We start from the raw sequence: 26994 nt of genomic DNA, 5'->3' as shown, positions 1-26994 counted from the left end.
TATACATATATATATATATATATAATATATATATATATATATATATATATATATATATATATATATGTATATATTTTTATATATATATATATAATATATATATATATATGTATGTATATATATATGTATATATATATGTGTGTGTATATATATGTATGTATGCAGGTATGTATGTGTGTATATATATATATATATATATATATATATATATATATGTATATATATATATATGCACAGATATATACATATTTGTACATACACATGCACACATACACACACGCACATACATGTATGTATATAAAACAATTACAGTATAGAAGAAAGATATTTGTTATTTAAAAACTCTTTACTACACTTCAACATTTATTATTTGTCAATATCAAGTAAAAATATTTAAGTTAACAGTGTTTACATGATTCTGTAATGGTTAATATACATTTTCAGGTCATAATTGTTTTAGTATCAACACATGGTCTCGGGTCAAATTATTTACCAGGCAAGTACATGTGTTTGTGTGTGAGTGAATGAGTATGTGTGTGTGTGTGTGTTTCTTTTATGTGTTTAAATCATTTGACTGTGGCCATGCTGGAGCACTACCTTAAACAGTTTTAGTTAAAGAAATTGACCCCAGGACTTATTCTTTTTAAGCCTAGTACTTATTCTATCGGTGTCTTTTATTGGTGTCTTCTATCGCTGTATATATATACAAATATATATATATATATATATATATATATATATATATATATATATATATATATATATATACACTCACACATATATACACACACACACACACACATATATATATATAATGTTGAATCGTTAGCTCCTGCACGCATTTTTTTTCTCTCCTTGATTCTTTTTCTGTGTATCTTTCTGTCGAAGAGCGTAGGCTCGAAACATAAAAGACTTGTTTTATTTCTATTCCTGAGCGCCATACTAATACAATTGTTTGTTTGTACTCCACCTGCCTTCATCTTTTGTTTATTTTCATAAACCTGCCTTCGTCTTTTGTTTATTTTCGTAAACCTTCTCGTTATATATATATATATATATATATATATATATATATATATTATATATATATATATATACACATACATGTATATATATATAGTTCTAAATTTGAGAGATGAGGAATTATGTACATTATTTATATTAGTTACATTTGATGGAAATTTGTCCTTATCTTGTTTGTTGTTAACACATTTTGCCTGATATACTCTCCAGCCTTCATCAGGTGTCCTGGGGGAAATTTTGAACTTGGATTCTGATTCCCAAGGTATTTTTCCTACCACCACCACCACCACCACCACCACACCACCACCACCTTCTTCTTCTTCTTCTTCTTCTTCTTCTCTTCTTCTTCTTCTTCTCTTCTTCTTCTTCTCTTCTTCTTCTTCATCAATTTTAAGAAGCACAATCATTTTGTAGTTGAGGTTTTGTATTACTGACCACATAGTCAGCTCAAGACTTCCACTAGCCCTTTGAGTTGTGCATTTCCTCCACTGAACCAATAATAGGTGCAACTCCTGATTTATGGTTTCATGGATGATTATAGAAAGAGTGTTCAGCTGCAAAGATTGCATATTTTATTAAATTAATTTGCAGAAGCCACATATGCTGATGTAAAATAATGGTTGTAAGACAGTAAAAATTATGTTGCCGTAGTAATTATTTACTAAATTGAAATGTAACTGTTCTTTAATTCATTGAGGAATTTTATTGTTAATAAGGTTAACAATGTTCTTTATTTTCTGACTATTGTTCTGCTACATTCAAATAATTATGATATTCAACATGTTAAATGTACTGCAGACTTATTCATGGGTCAATTTGTTCATTTGACATTAACTTTGAGTATTTTGGAACATCACTCAGCATTAAAATTTTTTACACTTGATAAGACATGTCAAGCCATGTAAAATTGCTGTCTTCCACACATATAGGCTTGTCTTTTCAGGTACTGGTGCCACTTAAAAAGCACCTGTGCTAGTGCTGCTTTAATGCACCATACTGTGTAAACACACCTGAGACAGTGACATGTATAATGTACCCAGTAAACTGGTTGGCATTAGGAAGGGCATCCAGCCACAACAGAGAGTTGGAGTCCAGACAGCCCCTGCTAGTCAGCTCCGTGTCAAACTGTCCAACCCATGCCAGCATGGAGCTCGGACATTAAACAATGATGATGGTGATGATGATGATGATGGTGATGGTGATGGTGATCCTGAATACTGAGTACCTCTGTCACACATCCTACTTTTTATTTTCATTCATGCCCCAGTCTTTTTTTGCCCCTAACTTCACTTTGTAATGAGATTGCAAGGAAGCAGAGATGTAGAGTTGTGAGGCCCCTTTAGTTGTTTCAGGGACATGGCTAGCTCTTTAGAGCGGGTGTCATTAAAAGTGTATCAGTACACTCTGTGTGAAGGCCCGTAAACCTTGTGAAGGGCATGACTCTTCTCTAGTATTGCTACCATGGAAAAGAATATGCCCAGTATATTCTGTAAAATGGTTTCTTTTCGAGGCCTAACTTACCTTATTATTTTGATGTTAATTTACACCAACTACCTCCCCATTCCACTATTATAGCCTTACCTAGCTGTTTCCTTTACCTAAATATTCTGTTTGTGTAAAGGTATAGTCATTGCTGACCCTCCTTCAACAGTAGCAGTTTTTTTACCCTCTTCTTATTCTCTAATTCTCTCTCTCTCTCTCTCTCTCTCTCACACACACACACACAAAAGGTGTATGGTTAATTCCCTTTCTCATCCGATATATGAAACTTGTATTATAGCTTCATATTACTTGACAACATTTACTTCTTTTTGAAATTTTACATGTTTTTCTTTCCACATTCCTTACAAGTAAAATTGATTTTTGTTTTGTTTCACACTCTTACATTGAAATAAGTTACTACATTCCCCTCTTTCTATTCTTTCATTCCTTTCTTATTCTTTTATGTATAGTTCTCTATTTAACTAAATTCTTTTTTTCCATCTGTACTTAATGGCAGACCTAATGGCTACATAAGCCCTTCACTCCCTATGAAACATAGGCCATTTGTGACTTTTCTCAATTGTGGGCTGTTTTTCTACTTCTCTCCAGTTGGATCCCTGCTTTTATAGCTCTATCTCATATATTTCCCTAAGTAGAGGTGGAATTTCTCTCACCGATTTTGTTGATTTTGAATTGCCATCAGTGCTTCTATAATTTTATTTTTTTCTAGATCAGGGTTTTGGCCCTATGCAAACTCACTTTTACTTCTGGGAAGAGGTGGTCCATTAGTCTGGCCTCTGTCCTTTGACCTGTCCAACATGGAAGGTCCTGCTAGGAGCCTGCACACTGCTGGAATAGCTCTTATGGTCATTGAAGCTTATAAGTCACCACACTACAAGAAGGACTGGACCTTGTGTTGGAATTACAGACATCTTGCCACTTTATTTGTAGTTCATCCTTCTCTATTCCTCTGCTCATGTGGCAGGACTCCATTTTCCAGATGTCCATACATTGACTCTGCGAGTACTCCAGTCAATAATTACCACATAAGTGGCAAACAGGATATTGACCTGTAATTATCTACCGTATTGCCTCTTTTGATGTTTTTCAAGCACAGCACTGTCCTACCCAATGTCAACCACTCTGGAGTTACTTGGTCAGTATTTAACAAGGTGTTGAGTTGCACAGCTAGTTGGGGATGACAGCCCTGAGAGAAATGCTGGACATAAGAAGCATCAGATGTGGCATGCAAGAGAGACGTTTGCGTTGGTATGGTCATGTACTGTGGATGGATGAGGAGAGATGTGTGAAGAAGTGCCACTCCCAAACAGTTGAAGGTATCTGGAGGAGAGGTAAATCCAGGAAGACATGGGATGAGGTGGTCAAGCATGACCTTCGAACGTTGGGTTTCACAGAGGCAATGACGAAAGACCGAGATCTCTGGAGATATGCTGTGACTACAAAGGCCCGACAAATAATGTGAGTTCATGGCTGTTTCCTGCACCATTTTCGCATAGCCCCAGCCCATCCAAAGTACCTTGGATTGCAGAACGACCTGCTAGGCTTACCTTGGATCGTAGGGTGACCTGCTGTGCTTGAGGAGACCTATTGAGTCAAGTACATCAATATTAAAATAAATATCAAATAGAAATTGCAGTTGTGATACCTGTGCCGGCGGCACATAAAAAGCACCATCCAAACGTGGCCGATGCCAGCGCCGCCTTTACTGGCTTCTGTTCCGGTGGCACATGACCTGCTGTGCTTGAGGAGACCTATTGAGTCAAGTACATCAACGTCAAAATAAATATCAAATGGAAATTGTAGTTGTGATACCTGTGCCAGTAGCACCAAAAAAGCACCATCCGAATGTGGTCGATGCCAGCGCCGCCTTGATTGGCTTCTGTTCCAGTGGCATGTAAAAAGCACCAACCGATTGTTGCCGCTGCCAGCCTTCCCTGGAACCTGTACCAGTGGCATGTAAAAAGCACCCACTACACTCACGGAGTGGTTGGCGTTAGAAAGGGCATCCAGCTGTAGAAACACTGCCAGATCAGATTGGGGCCTGGTGCAGCCTCCTGGCTTCTCAAACCCCGGTCGAACTGTCCAACCTGTGCTAGCATGGAAAACAGATGTTAAACGACAATGATGATGATGATGATGATTATTATTATCATTATTATTATTATTATTATTATTATTATTATTATTATTATTATTATCAGTAGTAGTAGTAGCAGCAGCAGTTGCAGTAGTAGTGGTGGTGGTGGTGATGCTGGTGTTGGTGCTGGTAGTAGTAGTAGTAGTAGTAGTAGTAGTAAAATTAATCCTTTTCCTTTCAGTGAAAATTTTGACCCAGAAGGTTAATGTCTCAAATCCTGCTTATTATCCATTTATCGTGGATTAATAATATGTTCCACTTTCAAATGAATCTGATATGTAACCTGTTATATTTCCATTTCAAAGTACAAGGCATGTGGACTGCAAGTGGAGACTAATATATCTGGGAGTGGGTTTCCAAACCGCTGTCCTCTTTCTTGCATTTAAACACTTCCCATATTTGCTTGTTGATTCAAGCTAGTTGTTACTGTAAGACATGTCCAATAGATTCTGAAAATGAGATTGATTAAATCTTCAGATGTCAGACTAATGAATTTAGGAAGGATATTGTTTCAAACCAAACAAAGAACTAAGAAGGAAACATGAAAAGCCCTTAAAACAAACTAACAAACAAACATAAAGATAGTTTTGCTTTAAAAAAAAATAATCACATTTGAAAGAAAAACTGTCCTCCTATTCACACACACACACACACACACACACATATACATACATAGGTGCCGGTATAGCTGTGTGGTAAGAGGTTTGCTTCCCAACCACATGGTTCTGGGTCTCATCGTGTGGCCCATTGGGCAGGTGTCTTCTATTATAACCTTGGGCCAATCAAAGCCTTGTGAGTGGATAATGGATTTGGTAGGCGGAAACTGAAAGAAGCTTGTTGTATTGTGTGTGTGTGTGTGTGTGTGCATGTGTGTGCGTGTGTGGTGTGTGTGTGCGTGTGTGTGTGTGCGTGTGTGTGTGTGCATGTTTGTGTATATCCTCCACCACTGCTTGACAACCAGTGTTGATGTGTTTTACATCCCTCGTAACTTAACAGTTTAGTAAAAGAAAATGATAGAGTAAATATCACACACAAAAAAAGTAATAATTACTGGGGTCAATACATTCGATTAAAATTCTTCAAGGTGGTGCCCCAGCATGGCCCCAATCTAATGATTGGAAAAAGGAAAAAATAAAAATAGAGACACACACATGCACATCCTAGATTCTTGATGTAGAGTCATGTGTTGAAACTCATACAAGCTTGACAGGAACTGAAGGAGGAGAGAAAAGCTTGTCTGTGCCATACCAGTATGCTAAACTATAACATGAGGCTTGATAGATAACATAGATGTTAGGATCTTATTGACACATCAAACAGACACAACACTCAGGCAGATTACAGAGGCTACACACATAATAGAAAATAGATTGAGCTTCAATACCCTGCAATCTAACAACTGAAGACTGAACAAGAAGTAAAATGACACAGTTACAGTGTAATATTCAAAGCCGTATACATGTACACAAGATACACATTTGCACAGCAAACATAGATGTGTGCACACAGACACACACACACACATACTTACACACACACACTGATGCAGATGCAAACATTTGTGCAAATAAGGATACATATAACAAAAGATAAAATGGGATAAACGGGACAAGACCAGAGAGAAGAAGAGACATGAAGAACAGATAGTCATTGAAGAAGTTACTGTAAGTGTGATGAAAGAACTCTGACAAATAAACTAATAATGATAATAATAATAGCAAAGCTACAGTAAAGATCAAATAAATAGCATGTATGTTTATCAGCAAAAGGATCATCCCCAAATATAACAGTATATATTCATATCTATACTATACAATATTATTGAAAGATGTTAGCCTCAGACAGTGCTCATCGGAAGAGCTGGTATGAAAATGAATCTATAATACTGTATATATTAATATACTAACTCTATTAAGATATACTTGTTTTTTTCTGACTTATGTATCCTTTGATGACTATATATATATGTTTATATTAAGTATATGATTTAACTTATTAAACACAGTTCAACAAATTCATTCATATTTATGTAAATTGAGGAGAATAGATATTAAAATGGATTATAATTTTTATTACTCATGTTGCTATACAAATTTGTTTTGCACAGAAAGTCAGAGATATATTTAGAAATATATACATATATAAAAGTATATATAATATGTGTGTGTGATATTTAGTTGTATCTCTCTACATCCGGTGCTCAAATTTTACTGAGGCTAACTTTGTCTTTCTTTCAGGTTTTATAAAATAGACTAGCAGATAAGTACTGCAGTTGATTTAAGTGATGATAACCTTTCCTCCAAAATATGAGGCTTCCTGTCAATGTTAGTAATGAATATATTATAAAAATCAATAGAATACTGGGTAAAATGCCATGTAGTAATTATTGTATTTACCCATATATAATTTGCACTATTTTATACTAGAAAAACTGGGGTCCTACTTATTCGTGGGGCAAAGCTAAAACTAATACTCTATGCAACCTTTGTACCAAGGTTTAACACTAAATTAGGGGTGCAATTTGCACACAGGTAAGTAACATAGTTATGCTTCTTTACATTTTGAGCCTAAATCTCACTGAGAGTAAATATGTCTTTCATCATTCAGGATTTGATAAAACAATTTCCATACAAGCACTGGGTTGAAATGATGGTCTGTTCCTCCCTCCAAAATGTGTGGCCATGTGCCTGTTATAAATCAATATAATAAAATCAATTTTCTTTCCTTCTGAAATGATTTACATTTGTTGTTGTTGTTTAGAAGAATTATATCTGAAAGTTATCCCATGCATGTTATTGGTTCCTGCCTATAATTTTTAAAAATATTTTAATATAATTAATTTAATATTGATTCTGTAATTGTTTTATTGTAAAGAGTAAACTTTCAGTCAGCTTCCAATTTTGTGCTGTTACCATTCATTTAAGTACTAATCACAATGTTACTATTTTGTCTTTGTTGCAGAAAGACTTAATCATACTAGTAATTCTCCTGATTACTTTTATCTATATGACTTTCTTCTTGTACTTCTGGCTTGTGGTTGAGAATGATTCAAATGATTTTAATTGGTGAGTAACAAATTTGTTTCCAATTATATTAGCGGAAGTGTGTGTGTGACAGGCTTCTTTCAGTTTCTGCCCCAGGAGACACTTACTCAAGATGCCATGCAGTAGGACTGAACCTAGAACCATATGGTTGGGAAGCAAGCTTCTTTATTTCATCAAATTTGCCATAAAGACATTACATAGATAGAAGCAAGTGTGGGCTGGACAACAATACAAATGAAGTGAACGATGAGCAAAATAATAATGATATTGATGAGAGAGGCAGGCGATGCCTGCCAATCGATGCTTCTCGAGAACATTGTTCTTTTTTTTCTCTTTTATAAAACCAATTGAGGTTATAAACCTCTTACTATAGTTCATTGGGACACTAAGCCTCTTACATTTTTCACAAATGGACTCCAAGTCCTTACAAAAATGAGGCACTAAGCCTCTTACCTTTTTTTACAACTCAAAGCGTTAAAGCTTCTTACTTCCATGCCTGACTAAACACACTGCCTCATTGAAGCACCTGGAAGGTGCCGAGTCAGGCCACTTTAGCGTGAATTTAAATATATCCTCGGGGAAGGAATTCATTACCCTGCACAAGTTGGTTTCCCCTATGACCTCTGCAGCCACCTGCAGAGGCAAATCAGGGTCTTCAGTACAAGATAAAACCCCTTCCCTCCGGCCTTTTTTTTGTTAACTTGTTTACGAAGTTCTCCTAAGCCCCTCCCTTGTGAAGGAGGATTATAAATTCCTCGCCCCTTGCATAGGAAGGGGCCACAGTTTCTTCCGTCAGTGGCACAATTCCCACTGATGGGGTTTCAGGACATGCCAGCAGTGTGTTACTAACCGGCACCAATGTCCTGTTTTTCTTTTTCTTTTTTTTTTCCTTAAGCTACGGGAGGGTGGAGTTCTTCCATTTTGTCCAGAAGGTTTCCTTCCCTCCCATAACCTTCGGATCCTTCAGGGGGCAACCATTGTTACCCACCTTGTTCCTTTTATGGCCCTTTTTTGAGGAGGTTTCCACCTCCTTGACCGTCTCCATCTCTCCCTCCGAATGGGGAGGGGTCAATTTCTCTCCAACCAACTGTTCCGGGACCCTACTATGGTGCTGAGAACAGTTCTTTTTAATGTGGCCTGGTTCCAGGCACAGGTGACACTTGGGAGAGTGTACCTCAAGTATCACTGGATATCTGCAACCGGCCATTTTCAAAAAATCTGGAAAAACCAGATTTTTGGCTGATTGGGTCCACAGGGTCAAAATAGCTTTTGACCCAACCCAATAAGCCGCTGGCAAAATTTTAGCATTAAGCAGCTTGGATCCGCTGCCACCTTTACCCTGGTGGATATTGTCTTCTATCCACTCGAGTTCTATCCGAGGTGGAAACCTGCAGACCCAAGCTCTTGTCAACTCCTTCCCACAGTACATGGGAAGAACCAAAATCTCTTTGCCCTCTAAGGGATGACTTGCAAATTTGCGAGCCTCCTCAGGGGTGTCAAATTTAGCAATCACACTGTTGCATATTTTACCCCGCTGGAGATGAATTTAATAGTTGGCAAATATTCTGCCAACTCTTTTTCAATTTGAGTCTTTTGGAAGAGGGTGATGGTGCCGAGCAACTTTAAGTAAGTCCTTAACACCACCTTCCTCTCTTCAAAGTCTTTCATCCACTGCTTGGGTGGGACAATCCCCCACTCCAACACAGTGTTGTTTGTCTTTTTTGCTATGTTTTTTTTTGGAAAAAAGTTCACAAAAAACAAAAGTTCACAGAGTCAAAAAGAAACAAAAATGCAGGAAGGAAGGAAGAAGACAAGAAACAGTTCAAAAACACAGCAAACTATTTTTCTGGCTGTCCTGGTACTCCTGGCTAACTTGGTAATCCTCTTGGTAACCCAGGGTACAAAACAGTCACACAACAATTCCACCAAAAATTGGTAAAAAATAAGCACAATTATAGGAGGAGGGATATGCTCCCAAAACACACTTCTCACTGCTAAGTGAGACTTCTAATCACAACTACAGGTAGACAATTTGCCAGGAACTCAGTGGAGATTTCTTGTTCGACAAAATAAAAAGAACACGAGCAACAAACTCTCACTAAATCACCCCCAAAAAACAAATGTCTTACCTGGTAGTTGTGCTTCACTTGTTCAATAATTCATAACGCTGGTGTACAGTGACATGACTCCTAGCAGTGCAAAGAAAACACTGACCAACACATGCGCAGGAAGCAAGCTTCTTACCACACAACCACACCTGCCCCTATATGCATGTGTGTATGCGTGTCTAATTAAACAGGTACCTAGCATTGACAAAGCTCAACAACGATGAAATGTGTTTGTAGTTCTGGTGAGTTACTGCAGTGATGATATTCATCTCATTCCTATATAAATTGTGATTTTAATGTAACAAGCCTGTTAAGAGATTTTATCTCAGACAATTCCTCAGCTTCATACCTTCTAACAGTGTATATACGTGATTAAGACGGATGCGCAATGGCCCAGTGGTTAGGGCAGCGGACTCGCGGTCATAGGATCGTGGTTTCGATTCCCAGACCGGGCGTTGTGAGTGTTTATTGAGCGAAAACACCTAAAGCTCCACGAGGCTCCGGCAGGGGATGGTGGTGATCCCTGCTGTACTCTTTCACCACAACTTTCTCTCACTCTTACTTCCTGTTTCTGTTGTACCTGTATTTCAAAGGGCCGGCCTTATCACTCTCTGTGTCACGCTGAATATCCCCGAGAACTACGTTAAGGGTACACGTGTCTGTGGAGTGCTCAGCCACTTACACGTTAATTTCACGAGCAGGCTGTTCCGTTGATTCGGATCAACCGGAACCCTCATCGTCGTAACCGACAGAGTGCTTCCCATACGTGATTAAAGACTGATTAAAGTATAATTCTGACATTTGCTGCTCTGAAAGATGAGAATGTATTAAAAGACAGCCACAAAGAATGTTCATATATATTGAGGTTATTTTCAAATTTCTTTTGTGAGCTGGTAGTAATTCTGAAAAACCAGAAATTATCTTCATCATTATGTTATGTAATAGAGTAGCAAGCGGGCAGAATAGTTACTGCACCAGACAAGATGCTTGGTGACATTTTCTGTGTTTTTTTTACATTCTGAGTTCAAATACTGCCAAAGTCAACTTGTACATGCTGCTGAATAGGTGCTTTTTACATGGTGCTGACAGGAGTGCTTTTTACATGGTTCTCTGGTACATATTTTCCTACTCTCTTTTGTCTGTGGTGGGACAAACATATATGCACATGTATATGAAGGGATTTTTTCAGTTTCCATCTTCCAAATCCACTCACAAGGCTTCGGTTGGCTTAGGGCTATAGTAGAAGACACTTGCCCAAAGTGCTACTCAGTGGGAATGAACCTGGAGCCATGTGGTTGGGAAGCAAATTTCTTACCACACAGCTACACCAGCACCTAGACAATAACTTTGAATGAGCAAATTTTAAGGAAAATCTCAAGTAATAAATACAATGGTGTAATAAGAATAGGAGGTGAAAACTGAGCTAAAATATCTTTAGTTAGTGGTTGATGCTTGCAGATTGTCTAAGAAAGCTATGATATTATAGGATTAAGATTTGTTTAATGGAGCTTGGGTTTAAGAAGAGTAATGTTCAAAGATAGATATAACTGTAAAGATATAATTATTTCACTAATCTGTGTCTAAAACCATCAAAATATGCATATTTGATATAAAAACTAATGTTGAATTGTCACTATTTATTTCTGATAGTTATTTCTATTATTTTATTTTTGTTATAGAAAGAATGCCCTCTCTGTAACTTCACAGTTATCACAAAAATAAATATTAGACTAATTTCTCTCTAAATTATACGTTTTTAATGCTGTTTGATTCAACTCCAAGAAAAATTTAATTGTAGGGAATTAGTTTGAAGGTACATTTGATTATACCTGTATCATCATTACAGTACAACACATACTTGGTACCATACTTACAAATTTATTAAACTTTTTTGTTTAGCAACTCAAAGTATTAAATATTTAATCAAAATCTTTTAATCTGTTAATTATGGATTCTCTTCAGCCATTTACATTTGTAAAGCCAAACCAGTCATTTACCTCTCTGATGGCCTTGAAGGTCAATTTATTTTGTATCTATCAGGAAATGCTGCATGCAGATGATTCATCTTCATTGTTATCATCATTGATTTAATGTCTAGTTTGTGCTCGTGTAGGTCAGATGTAATTTGTTGAGGTAGATTTTCTATGGCCAGATACCCTTCTGTCACTCAACCCTTTCCTGTTCCCAAGCAAGATATTTCCCCATGCCTGAACTTGTTTTCATGGAAGACTAGAAACGAAGGACTCTGCTTGTCTTTAACTATCTTGCAATGTCAAGACAAGGAGACAGATAGACAGACACATGCACATACGCATGCGTGCGCACACACACACACATGCACAAACACTGTTTGTCTCTCAGATTCAGGAAGGCAGTTCTGCAGTTCCTTGCTGAATAACCTGCACAGATAATTTGTTTATAGTGATCAAAAGTTTGTTGTTATAAATTAGCTCACTTCCTCCATCAAACTGACATTACCTGTACAGGTGCATAGTGTGCTGTGCATATGTATCAAAGAAATTGCAGAGCAATGTGAGATGAAGTGTTTTGCTGAAAAACATAATGCACTTCCCTGTTTTGCAATCACACCCATGGATCTTTCGCTCATGAGTGCAACACCTTAACCACTGGGCCATCATCATCATTTAATGTCCATTGCCCATGCTGGCATGGGTTGGACTATTTGACTGGGCTTGCACGCTGGAATGCTGCACCAGAATCTAGTCTGATTTGCCATGGTTTTCTATGGTTGGATGCCCTTCCTAATGCCAACCACTCTGAGAGTTTTTATGGGTACATTTATGTGACACCAGTATATATATATATATATTTATATATTTATATATACGTATATATATATATACATATATACATATATATATATATATATATATATATATATATTTATATATATATATATATATATATATGTGATGATGATGATGATGATATGTATATATATATATATATATATATCGTGCATGGCCTAGTGGTTAGGGAATTCAGCTCGCGATTGTAGGGTCACAAGTTTGATTCCTAGCAGCACATTGTTTCTTTGAGCAAGACATTATATTTCACATTACTCCGGTCCATTCAGCTGGCAAAAATGATTAGTACCTGTATTTCCAGGGGCTAGCCTTGTCACATTTGTACTATAGCCTCAGGCCAACAAAGCCTTGTGAGTGGATTTGGTAGACAGAAACTGAAAGACGCCTGTTGTATATATATAAAACTATGTGTGTGTGTGTGTGTGTGTGTGTGTGTGTGTGTGTGTGTGTTTGTGCATCTGTGTTTGTCTCCCTACTATCTCTTGACAACCGATATTGGTGTGTTTACATCCCTGTAACTTAGCAGTTTGGCAAAATGAATGATAGAATAAGTACTAGGCTAACAAATTTGTCCAGTAAAAAGTAGTGTTCCAGCATGGCCACAGCCAAATGATTGAAACAAATAAAAGAATATATATATGATGGACTTTTTTCAGTTTCCATCTGCCAAATCCACTCTCAAGACATTGGTTAGCCCGGGGCAACAGCAGAAGCCACTTGTACGTAGTACCATGACGTGGGATTATACCTGAAAAAGACTGGTGCAAGTGTGAAGGCAGAACACCTACATAAATCAGCATTGCTTGGAACTGCAAGAATCTTTGCAGGGTTCTTGAAGCATCACCAGTAAATAAGTGTCACTTTAGTCTGCTGGCTGTGGACGATGGTGATGATGGTGGTGGCAGCAGCGGTGACGGCAGTGGTGGTGATGATGATGATGATGATGATGATATTAAAACTCACATTGTTGACCTGCAGAAACGTACCATCCTATCTTCTGCAATAATTCTAAGGAAGATTCTCAAGATTTGAGGAGACTTGTTACTAAACCTCAAGATAAAATAACTTCTAACTAAATTAACATGCACTAGCGAAGTAGTAGTAGTAGTAGCAGCTGTAGCAGTAACAGTAGTAGTAGTAGTAGTAGTAGTAGTAGTAGTAATAGTAGTAGTAGTAGTAGTAGTAGTCATCCCACAGCAGGATGGAGGATGTGGTCTGATGCAGCTGCAACAGTCTCTTAAGTCAGTAATTATAGGAGTAGATGCCCATCTAAAGAACACCGATGACTGGGTGCTTAAACTTGTCTACAAGTATGAAAGTTCTAAGAATCTACACCCAATATCAGAAGGTGCAAAGAAATATATTTAAAAAATCACTGAGACTGAAACACAACTTGATGGAACAGAAGAAACTATTGTGACAACAAAACAAACAAAAGCACAAACCAAATCAAATGGAATCTCAGAGCTGCATAACAGATGGAAAAGTAAGGCATTACATGATAATGTTGGGTCTCCCAAAAGCTTTAATGTACTAAAAATATTTTCCTTAGTATTTGCTGTTGAAAATGTGGTGCATCTAATATGCCTTTGCTTCTTTTCTGCCATCAGCTATGGTGCGTAAATTTCTGAGTGTAAGTTGCATATCTGATTTGCATATACACAATAAATGTGAGCAACAACTGAGTGATGGACTTTAGGGGTAACCCATTTATATAAGGTAGAACACAAAAGATTAAGGAACAATAACTGAAATACTAGAGAAAATAGCGATAATCCTTAGATCACTTAGTCTGAATACATTTGAGGTCAAATTTTAGTTTTTTTCTGTATGTTAAACAAACATACTGCTAAGTTAAAGAATCCTGTATGAGAACAACAAAAGATAAGTATCAACATAACCACTATTGTTAACAATATTATGATGATGAAGCACTACCTTAAATACCCTTCAGGATTTAATTTTGTCCATATTTCACTTTTATCCCAAGTGAAGTATAATAATCTTTGCAGAATTCTCAGCATTATGCCATTGTTAGGGCTCATCATCATTTTTCTAAATTTTCTTTTTTTCTTTCTCTGTATCTACTGATGCTATCATCATCATCATCATTTAATCTCCATGTTCCTGGGCAGTTTGTCAAAATCTGACGAGCTCCAGTGTCTGCTTAGCTTGGTTTTTATGGCTGGATGCCCTTCCTAAAACCAACCACTTTACAGCATGTACTGGATGCTTTTTACAAGTCACCAGCTTTATTAGGATCACCATGCTGCTTGAAAGACTATAAACCCTGAGGGGTGGGAGATTGGTTTTATACTAGGAGATAATGGTTTAAAGTATGAGAGAGTGCACAAAGCAGTTTCTTGCTTTGGAGGAACTATATAGTTATTTATATTGAGAAAAAAGGGTGAAAACTATCAATACAAGCTGCTAAAAAATAAATAGTGGTGATGAGATGTTCTGGTGGCTCCTCAAGGCACAAAGGTACTAAGTGAGTAGGACTGGGGACCAAAGAAATATGAGTGTGGATGGGTGGTTTGTAGGAGTGTAGGAGTGGAGCAAGAGATGGGGGAATAGAAAAGGGAAAGGGAGTTAGGCAACATCTGTAAAGATCAGGTAGGGTTGAAGGTTGGGTGTAGAGTGGGGTGGTTCATAAATGAGATTATTGTTCTCAGTAGCAGTGCATTTTATGAGACTTCATCCTGTTTTAACCAACTACCACTAGATTACAAAAGACAACAATTTGAAGTACAGATCAACAGAATAAAATCATATTTGTATATTTTCTGAGTTATATTCTCAAAGGAACCTTTCACATCTGGAATTGTTTAAGGAAATGTAAATTAGGTTGAAATATTCCAAAATATAACTTTACTACCCAGAAAATATTTATAATAGGTGCAAACATGGCTGTGTGGTTAAGAAGCTTGCTTTCCAACCATGTGTCTTGAGTTCAGTCCCACTGTCTGCACCTTGGGCAAGTGTCTATAGCTCTGAGCCAATCAAAATCTTGTGAGTGGATTTGGCTGACAGAAACTGAAAGACATCCTCCATGTGTGTGTGTGTGTGTGTGTGTGGTGTGTGTGTGTGTGTGTACCTTTGTCAAACATCATCGTCATGCAATACTGTTCATTTCCAGTCTTCTTTGGAATAACATATCTGACCATAGGAAATATTACCTAGCCTAGAAACAGGTGAGAGCTGGCCATAGAAAAGGCGTCTGTTTGTAGAAAATTCTGCCTCAACAAATTCGGTCTGATCCATCCAAATACACATTGGCTCTCTGGATTTGTTTCAATGCAAACATTAATGGTTTTAGTTTCATTGCTATAGAACAGTGGTTCTCAAGCATTTTTTACCTATGGACCTTTTTCATTCCTATTTTATTTTGATGGACCCTCATAACCATTTGAAGTTTTAAAAAATCTTATTGCATTTTTATAATTAAATAATATTAAGAATTATATTAAAAAATTGTTGAAATATTTTGTTTATTGTAGAAGTATAATCAATTTATTGCACATAATTTTAGCAACAAAATCTTATGTAGACCCCAATGGGTCATGTGGACCCCACTTGAGAACCACTGATTTATAATAGAAGGACCTGTGAAGGCCAGGGACACTGCCCTTTCCACCACACTCAACAATTAAAAACACAAACAAAAGCCCACACAAAACAAACCACAAAATGATTTTCATTTCTAGTCCTACCCATGCTAGCATGGAACATGGACGTTAAATGATGATGATAATGATGATTTAATGAGTTTTCATTTATTGCTTTTCCAGGTATTTTACAGTAAAATTGAAACTGAAATATTTACCATGGTATACAATAATGCTGTCCATAACAGGGGTTGTGTTTGGGTATTTTGCAATTTTAGTGGTAAGTTGCTTTCAATTTTACATTATTTTCCCAGTTCACAGAAATAATAGAAGAAAAATATAACTTAGCTATTGGATTTAGAGTTCATAATAGAACATTTCTACTCATGATATATCTATGTATGTTTCCTTCAGTTTGTGTTTAACTTTTTAGTTTTAGTTTGTATACTGCATTATAATGAACTGTAATGACTCCTTGCTGTAGATGTATGGTCAATTGATGAGAAAGGGTTGTAATGTAACAATTTGAGCAATGAAGTTTACAATGTAAACGTCTACTTACCAGACCAAATATGAAAATGTAAATACATCTTCAACCATAATGAACACTAAAGGGCTGATGCATATTGCCAGCTTTATGATATTAAATAGAAAATAGAGAAATCTTCTCTCCTGGATAAGTAACATTTCTAGATAATTTGGTATCTATTCCCAACATCTAAATGAACTTTGATAATCATCATCATCATCATCATCATTTAACGTCCGCTTTCCATGCTAGCATGGGTTGGACGGTTCAACTGGGGTCTGGCAAGCCCGAAGGCTGCACCAGGCCAGTCAGATCTGGCAGTGTTTCTACAGCTGGATGCCCTTCCTAACACCAACCACTCCGAGAGTGTAGTGGGCGATTTTATGTGCCACCGACACAGGTGCCAGACGAGGCTGGCAGACGGCCACGCTCGGATGTACAATAAAACATTCTACTCTGAAACACTGCAAAACCACTTGAAAAAGACTCAACCCACTCATAGCTCATGTCTTGTACACACTGCTATTTCACTTCTCTAAGTACCAGAGGAGAAGTCATAGAACTGATACAGTCAACCTCAGTATAGAATTAGTACTTAGTAGTTTCTACTTGCATTTAAGTGAAGTGGGCATTTCAGAGTTAAGTCTCTCTGCCATCAATGCAGCACATTGTTAATGATTGTTTATAGACTACAGTCATGCAAATGACACCCGTGCTGGTGGCACATAAAAGTTGTAGAAAACCATGCCAAATCAGACTGGAGTTTGGTACAGCCTTCCAGCATGCCAACCATTCAACCCATGCCATCATGGATAACAGACGTTAAGTGATGATGATGATGATTATACACACACACACACTTTTTTTGGTAGGTACTTATCTCCATTTTGAATAATTGTGAGGATCTCTTCACATGAAACAATTGGTATCCTTGTTAACTCACAAATGAAAAAAAATCATCCACCAACGCATGGTTGAGCACTCATTCTCACTATTCAATATAAGCATAGGAGTCTCTGAGATGACAGGGGACTGTGACTCCTGGAGGTTTGCTGTGCTTGAGAAGACATATCAAGCTAAACAAAATTGTGGTTGTCCTTGCATACAGGTATGTCCTCTGCATCTCTCTGTATCTGTATGTTTCTGATCATGTAGGCTCATGGTCCCATGTAAAAAAAACACCTGTACTGGTGCTAGATAAATGCACCTGTACTGGAGCTGCATAAAAGCACCCAGTACACTCTGTAAAGTAATTGGCACTAGGAAGGACATCTAGCTGCAGAAACCTTGACAAAATAGCCATGGAGCCTTGTGCAGCTCTTCAGCTGGCCAGCTCCTGTCAAACTGTCCAACCCATGCCAACATGGAAAATGAACGTTAAATGATGATGATGATATATATTATATATATATATATATATATTTTTTTTTTTTTTTTTCTATGCAGCCAATACAAGCATGGAAAAGATGCACACGTGTGCAAATTTTATTCTTCAAACTAATTGAAAATGCAAAACAAAATGAAAATGTTTTATCACTAGAGATGGTATTATTTCTAGTCTCAGTGCAGCGAAGTGTTTTATTTTTATGAATCTTGTTCACAACCTTCTTCCAAATGTGTTTTAATATCATGAAGAAGGAAGAAAGATAGAGCATTGTTTATTGTAATGCTATGACTTTTTATGATCTCAATATACAGTCAAGTCTAAGGTCAGGTCAAGATAGAAATTCATTTATACAGTGGTTTCTGGTCACAGCATTTTTCATTCAGTATCTTTACCTAAAGTTAGGTCTTGAAGATTATTAAATTATCTTTGTTACGAGTTGAAGTTCTCATAATTTTCAGCAACATTATTTTCATCCTAGAAGCTAATATGAAGTAAATGTATTGCTGTCTTTGTATGTTATGACAGCAGAATGTGACAAAACTTGCCTCTGTAAACAATGCTTTCAAATAGATATGTATTATTTATTGTTCCAACATCGCATAGTAGCAAGATATAGACTATATAACCAGTTGCTGCTTCAAACTGTCAGAAGGATGTTATCTTTCCCATAAAACGTGATGTTATTATAAAGACAGTATATATATAATATACAATATACAATTTCAATTCATCCAGAAGAACTGGTTTGGTTAGAAGTGCCTATCACCTCACAATAATATAAAATACATTGATATTTTTAAACAAATGAAATATTGATGAAACAGTAAGCTGGTTGATCATGTTTTATACCTTTCACTTGCAATACCACCTCATTATTCTAGGGGGAATATAAAATCATGATCCTACTGTAGTATTTTGAAATATTAAACAAGGAGAAAAGATAATACTCTCTTTAATTGCTTCTTAACATTATTACTTATTTGTCTGTAATGATGATTAAGACAGTTGTAGAGTATAAAAATGGTATTTATAACATTTATTTTGAGGTTAGATATTTTAAGCCAAAATTTGACACAGCAGTGACAAAGAGGTCCATTGGTAGGACACAACCACATACGTATTTTTTTGCTAAGTGACATCTGATGGCTATACTACTTCTAGCAAGTTGTGTACCATGTAAAGGTTCCTTCATTGGTTTGTAACAGATATACAAATATATATGTGTGTGTGTGTGCGTGTTTGTATAGGTATATATATGTGTGTGTATATACATGTATATATGAGTGTGTATACATATATATATATATATATATATATATATATATATATATATATATATATATATATATAATTGGAGATAAAGGAAACATTTATAACAAAATATTCATTCACTGTATGTCAACAGCAAGATCTGCATTGATATTGACATCATCTAAAATATTTAACAGTAAAGTCTATGTATGAGAAGAAATGTCATGATGCGTCAGTTTTTCCTAGTTCACACTGAATTCTAAAGTGCTTGTAATATTGGTGTGTGTGTGTGTATAATGTTTGTGCATGTGTGTATATGTGTGTGTGTGTGTATATATATATATATATATATATATATATAATATATATATATATATAGGTGTGTGTTTGTGTGCATATTGTGTGTGTCTGTATATTGAGAGAGAGAGAGAAAGAAGTTACATGGAAAGAAACAAAAGAACACATGGAAAACAGGAAAAAACACAAAAAACATGGATACTCTCATCCCTTATCAGTTATAAACCAATCTTCACAATTTCACACCCATGTGTATGTGTGTCTGTGTGTGTATGGACATGTCTATGTAGTTAAGAAATTCACTTCCTAACCACATGGTTCAGCTTCAGTCACACTGTGTGGCAGCAAATTAAGGACCCTCATACCAAACAGATCTCACTAAGTTGTCATTTGGAATTAATCACAAATAATTTTTTTTTTAATATCTCCATTTTATAAACTTTAAGATTATAATTTCCCTTTAATCCATTTTCACCTCATGCTGTAACTTAACATTATTTCAGTGCTTCCATCTATTTTATGTTATCATTAACAGGGTCTATCAATATGTCACATTTATGTGGGACATCAGTTATATATACATCCATTCCATGTAGCGATGATAATCATCAGTCTTTTGAGTTGCATTGGCTTCACAATAGCCATGAATACTCTCTGGCCATCTGAGTGGGCAATGCTGAAACTATCATTTCAAGTAAGTCTCTATTATATTTGAAACATTTTTCTCCAAATTATATTTCTTTTGTTAATGATTAGAAAATATGTAATAAATATATATTAAGTAATGTTATTTTCTTGCGACTATTATTAGTCTCTTTCAGAATTACATACATATAGCCTTGAGTTGACCGAAGTCATATGTGTGAATTTAGTAGATGGAACCTGAAAGAAACCCATTGTGTGTGCATGCATGTGTATGTCTGTGTTTGTCCCGCACTACCACTTGACAACCAGTGTATTTATGTGTTTATGCCTGTAATAGCAGTTTGGAAAAAAACACTGATAGAATAAGTATCAGGCTTAAAAAAAAAAAATAAAGGACGTACTAGGGTTGATTCACTCGACTAAAATACTTCAAGGTAGTGGCCTGGTATGGCTACATTCTAATGAGTGGAATTAGTAATTGAAAAAGGATAATATGTCTGTGTTTATGATAATTTCTCCTACATTTGCTCTGTACATCATAACTAGTTATACTACTCAGTATTGTAGCAGTTTAACCATTATACTGGAAGCAAACTGGATGATGTTAAAGTACATAGAGCTCAAAACCCAACAGTAGAAGTCATACTTCTATTTGTACAGGCAGCAAATTGGCAAAATTGTTTTAGTGTTAGATAGAATGCCTCATGGTATATGTTCCAATTCAAATCCCAGTGAAGTCAACTTTACCCTTCATCCTTTTGAGTGATTGATTAGCTTTAGTGTTAGAGTATTGAACTAAATGCCTTGCAGTATCTGTTCTGGATTTGTGCATTCTGAGTTGAAATTTTCATTCCTCCTATTGTCACTATGTTCCACAAAAAAGGTGATACTTCTGTCAGGAATTGCAGCTGATAGATAATATTAGCAAAGTGAAAAAAAACAATGGAAATATAGTCTCCTTGAATCAATTCGAAGATCAAATTGTCACAATTACGAAAGGAAAGTCTTTACAAAGCAGTATAGTGGTTACTTTTTTGACATAGATATCATATGGAGTATCAGTTGTGGCTGTAGGCACAGATGTAGCTGCATAATATGAAGTTTGTTTCCTGACCACATGGTTTCAAATTTAGCCCCACTGTGTGACACCTTGGGCAAGTGTCTTCTACAATGACCTTGGACCAACCAAAGCCTTGTGAATGGATTTGGCAGAGAGAAACTGAAAGAATCCCACTCAGTGTATGTGTAGACAACATTTTGTCCTTGGCGTCATGTGATAGTTGTAAACAAGTGTCACCATCATGCAAGCAATATCATTCTTTTCCAATCTTCTGTGGAAATATGTGTAGTCATGGAGAAATACTACCTTACTTAGAAACGGATCAAGATTGGCAATAGGAAGGACATCTTGCCATAGAAAGTTTGCCATAACAAATTGCATCTAACCCATGCAAGCATGGAAAAGTAGATGTTAAAACAATGATGATGACTTTACCATTAAAGTTATTATTTTTAGTTGAGTTATTTTCTTTGATTATTTTCCAGATCTTTGGTCCTTTTATTCATATTGGTCTGGTTGTGATCTTTACTATTCTCTCTTGTATTCTGATAAGACAGTGGTACAGCTTAGACCAATTCTGTAAGTATATTTTGTCATTTCAAAAATCTTTGTCAGACATATACAAATTTATTTCTGAAAATGTTGTCGTTAAAGAAAACAGACTTATTAAATTCTATCTCAAATACAATGACACTTTTCATTTTCCTAATTTTCTGGTGTTCATACCTTGTTAGTGTAGCATAAATGGCATTTGATTCACCTATCTATATTCCTAAGTTCGAATCTCACTGAGGTCAACTTTCTCTTCCATCCTTTTGGAAGGGTTAATAAGATAAACTCTGAGTGCATCGTAGGGGGTTGACAGGATCGTTAGACCATCAGATGTGATGCATTGTGGAATTTGTTCTGGTTGTTTGTGTTCTGAATCCTTAGGTGGTTGGCTTAATCCTTTGACCAGTTTAATCCTGCTACCACCACCACCTGGTTCTTGGGAGTCTTCAGTAGATTTCAGATTTTTTTTACATGTTTTCTACAGATTTTGTTTTTGAGAGTGACTTCCTTACTTCTTGCCAACAGTCCCAGTGACCATGAATAAAGGATTAGTGATGTAGATAAGGCTTGATATATATAAATATGTACATACACACACACACACGTAGAGAGAGAGAGAGAGAGAGAGGAGAGAGAGAGAGAGAGAGAGGAGAGAGAGAGAGAGATACAAAAACTAAATATATTCAGAAGATAAACAAGAAAATAGATATTTATATATATTGACAAATAGATTTACCTTTACTTAGACTATAAAAAATAGGATTATGAGTTTCTTTTCTTTTGTGTGTGATTGATCAGCATTTAGATAACAGTTAAAAGCAGGATCCGTATATTTTATATTGCAACTTGTGAACAATAGCATCATTGGTTACAAGTTTCTATCTCATGAACCAGTTATTTTGTTCAGTATGTCTTCTGTAACAATCAGAAGAGTATCTGTAACTTGGGGAGTTGTTTAGAGATCAGATTTTTTTGTTGTTGTTGGATCCTTTGCTGATCTCCATGAATGTGATCCTAAGTAAACTATTGATCCCATCTGGATTTCTGGATTTCATAGTTCAATTCTGATGTCCCTTTTTTAATTTTTTTTTTTTCATAAAATTGTGAATACATGTATAACTGTAAACAAAATTTATACTGAAATAAAAAGGAAAAAAAGAAACGAATAAAATATAATTTGATTTCAGAATGGGAAGGTTTCAACTAAACACTGCATTGCATGTAATCTGCCACCATTTCTACTCCTCTTACACAATTATAACAATAGCCAAGTATAGGGTAATGATTTTATTGAGTTAATAAAAACACAGACTTGCAGATACACACACACACACACTCCTCATCGTCATCATCATTTTCATCTTGGTTTTATGCTTTCTTTCCTTGATAATAATATTGTAATGTAGTTACTCGTCACCAATTATTGTAGTATCACCACTAATTATGACGATACTTGTTTACACTATAACCATGTAGTAACAATAAACATATAACGAAGCAGGGTAACAACATAACATTCCAACAAACTCTCCTTGAACTGTTCATGAATCAACAAATGATATTCTGACAAACTACCAAAACGAAACCTTATGACTTCCTGCAATTAATGCCTCTTCTCTGTCTTTCACTCAGACCGCTACTGTTTATAGTGATTCAATCAAGTCTATTCTCGCAGGGGCTGTTGTGACTCTTGCCACAACATAATGTGAGCAGAGCAGGTTGTAATGGCCTGAGACAGGCCAGGTGACCATATCTTGCTTCCTACATTTTAATCTGACTTAGTTTATATATATACACATACATACTCATCATCATCATTTAGTGTACACTTTCCTCCCTGATGGCATGGGTTAGACAGTTTGACTGGATCTGATAAGCTGGAGAGCTGTACCAGGCTCCAGTTTGATTTTGGCTTGGTTTCCATGGCTGGATGCTCTTCCTAATGTCAACCACTCCAAGAGTTTAGTTAGTGCCTTTTATGTGTCACCAACAATACCCACAACTATGATTTCACTTGATTAGTCTTCTCAAGCACAGCAAATCACCAGAGGTCACAATTGCTTGTCATTACCTCCATGAGACCCCACATTTGAAGATCCAATATCTTCATAGGTTTACCTCTTCCACAGCACCCCAAAATTAGACTAGACAACTATTTTTATGTTTGCCTCAATTTCTCTGTAAACCAGTTATTTTCTCCTTTAATGATGAGAATTTTACAAAATGACACTTTGCAAACATCTACTCATCAAATTATCAGAAAAATCACCCTTATTCAGTGTTTTCAAATATATCATCATCATCATCATCATCATCATACGCATCACCACCACCACCACCATCATCATCATCACGTCCTGTTTTCCATGCTTGCATTGGTTGGTTGGAGTCTATTAAGGTAAATTTTCTTTGGCTGGGTGCTCTTCCTCTTGCCAACTGTCACTAGTTTCCAAACAATGGACTATTTCCCCATGACCAAACATGTTTTGCTTGTTCCTATATATATATATATATATCATCACCATCATCTCCAGCATCATTTAGTGTCCATTTTCAATGCTGGCATGAGTAAGACAGTTTGACAGGTACTAGTATGCCAGAGAGCTGTATCAAGCTCCAGTCTATTTCAGCTTGGTCTCTATGGCAGGATGCCCTTCCTAACACCAACCACTGTGTACTGGATGCCTTGTATGTGTCTTTGGCATGGGCTCCTCTTATGTGTTACCAGCACTGGTGCCTTTCACATGTCACCAGCACTGATGTATGTATGTGTGTATGTATGTATGTACATACATATCTATGTATGTATATATGAATGCATGCATGCTTGCATTCATGCACATTTACATACACACAGAAGCATACAGTTGTTCCTTGTAATTTTGTTCCCTATTGAATGGAATTAAATAATATAATATTGCTTTTTTTGGTTTTCTTTCCCATATAGGTTTGAAACTATTAATTTCAGTGGTATACATGGCAATTCTTGTTGGCCTCTATATCATTCCACTATTTATTGAATCTCCATGTGTTCGACCAGCAGATAGTTTGCCTTCCAAACCAAGATTATTTGCCCACCGAGGTGCGTCAGGGGTATGTATTCACTTATTTATTTTAAAGCTCTAAAATGATAATTATTTTTAGTAGTATGTTTTTGGTTCATTAACTAAAGAAAGATAAAAAAGGCAGATTTTATCTCTTATAACATTTGAATGAAAAGAAATGGAACATCAACATCATCATAGTTTTAACCCTTTCGTTATTGTATTTATTTTGAGATGCTCTGTGTTTCTTTCAATTATTTTAAATATAACAAAGAATTTAGTAAAATAACTTAGTTATCATTAAACTAGTGTTAGGAACATAAATTGCGACTAAGGTTTGGTGGTATATTTTAATGCAAAACTTATGAAAACAAGAGCCAGAGCTGGTTTTGGCCGGGTTGGTAACGAAAGAGTTAATGACCACTTTGCAATACTTACATGAGTCAGATGGAGCTTAATGAGACCGATTTTTCTATTGCTGGATGCCCTTCCTGTCACCAACCCTTACCTGCTTCCATGCAAATCACTATTACCCCATCAGTGGACAGGTTTATGCAGAATATTGGTAATGAATGATACTACTTTGTATGACAGTGACACAACTATCATGTGTTGTCAAGACAAGGCGACATAAATGTATACATACTCTCTCTCCCTCTTTCTCACACACACACAAACAAACAAACAAACAAATATAAATGATAAGGAACAAGAAATGATGTAATGAACTTCATTAGGTTACCACTGTTTCTATTATAAAGTGATACTCAAACACTCAACTATGAGTTCCTTGCATATTGTACCAGAAACAGCTGTAAGATAATGAAGTTCATAACGTAATTTCTGGTTCTCTTGTCATTTATGTAATCTCTCATTACACTCTCTACTTGACTAATGCTTTTCTCTGAAGCATATGTATATTGACAGGGTTAAAGTAGAAGACACCCAAGATGTTACACAGTGGGACTGAACCTGAAACCATGCAGATGGGAAGGAAACTTTTTAACCACACAGTGATGTCTACACTTATATTGAATATTGCAAAGTATCAAGTTTGGTTCTCAAATGTCTCAGACATGTCTTGTAGAACCAGGAACTTTAAATAATCAAGTCTAAAAATATCAGAATATCTTCTGCTACAAATCTATTAATAGTATTTTCACCATTGTTCAGTGTATCTTGTTGTTTTTCTGTTTTTTGTTAAAATAGATTTCCTTTTATTTGTTTTAGAAAGTAATGAATATTTGGTGTTAGTAGACACATCGTTAGTACACATCCATTTATTGTCTTTCGATCAATATTCAGCTTGTAAATTGATGGAGTTGGGTGGGTTGCTATATGGAATGTAATTTGAGTAGAATCTAATTTTACTGAATTTGTGTGTGAGTGTACTTTAGCAGCGAACAGCATTTTTCATTATAAATAGTGTACGCTGGAGCTTATTGTAGCTTTTACATTGTTAAGGAAGTCAAAGGTGTCAGTCTGGTGCAGCTTTTGCCCATTAAAAGACATAAGCCCAACTTGTAAAACTAATGAATAGTTAGTCATTCAATGTGACCGCTTTGCAATTATGTTGGTGTGTGGCCTTTTGATAAAGGCATTGGTTCAATTCTTGATCTTGTGCATAGTGTGTTTGAACAAGGCATTTCATTTCACATGCCCCATTTCATTCAGCTGAAAAGTAATCCCAGAGGAAGTGGTTTTAATCCTGAAATGGGCTGCAGTTCTCTATAGTGGAGGAGTGTTGTACTCTTAAACCCCATAGAAACTGAAAGAAACTCTGGTCTAATGAACCTGTAAGCAACAAACTAATCCTTTAGCATTCATATTATTCTGTCAAAAATAATGCTTATTTGTTCACTTTGTTTTGAATTAATCATGCATTATCTTGCAGCTTTGAGATTTTGATGAGGTAACTGTTAATTTTTAGAATGATATTGTCAGGTTGGTGTCAGAGGATACATCTGGTCAGTTTGAA

The 26994-nt window shown here is 36.0% G+C and overlaps 1 protein-coding gene across 1 annotated transcript in view; it reads left to right on the top strand.

Moving 5' to 3' along the window:
• LOC115229919 (glycerophosphodiester phosphodiesterase domain-containing protein 5-like) overlaps positions 1-26994 on the top strand; it is a 64796-nt gene that overhangs the window by 20097 nt on the left and 17705 nt on the right. Inside the window, exons 2-6 of the mRNA XM_036499407.1 lie at positions 7625-7728; positions 16435-16531; positions 20251-20424; positions 21906-21999; positions 24920-25065. Coding sequence (XP_036355300.1) covers positions 7625-7728; positions 16435-16531; positions 20251-20424; positions 21906-21999; positions 24920-25065 — 615 coding nt within the window. The remainder of the gene's footprint in view (positions 1-7624; positions 7729-16434; positions 16532-20250; positions 20425-21905; positions 22000-24919; positions 25066-26994) is intronic.

The sequence above is a fragment of the Octopus sinensis genome, unplaced genomic scaffold (genome assembly GCF_006345805.1).
Source record: "Octopus sinensis unplaced genomic scaffold, ASM634580v1 Contig13888, whole genome shotgun sequence".
Classification (NCBI taxonomy): Eukaryota; Metazoa; Mollusca; class Cephalopoda; order Octopoda; family Octopodidae; genus Octopus; species Octopus sinensis.
The sequence above is the reverse complement of the archived record's forward strand: the minus strand, read 5'-3'. Positions and strand labels throughout refer to the sequence as shown.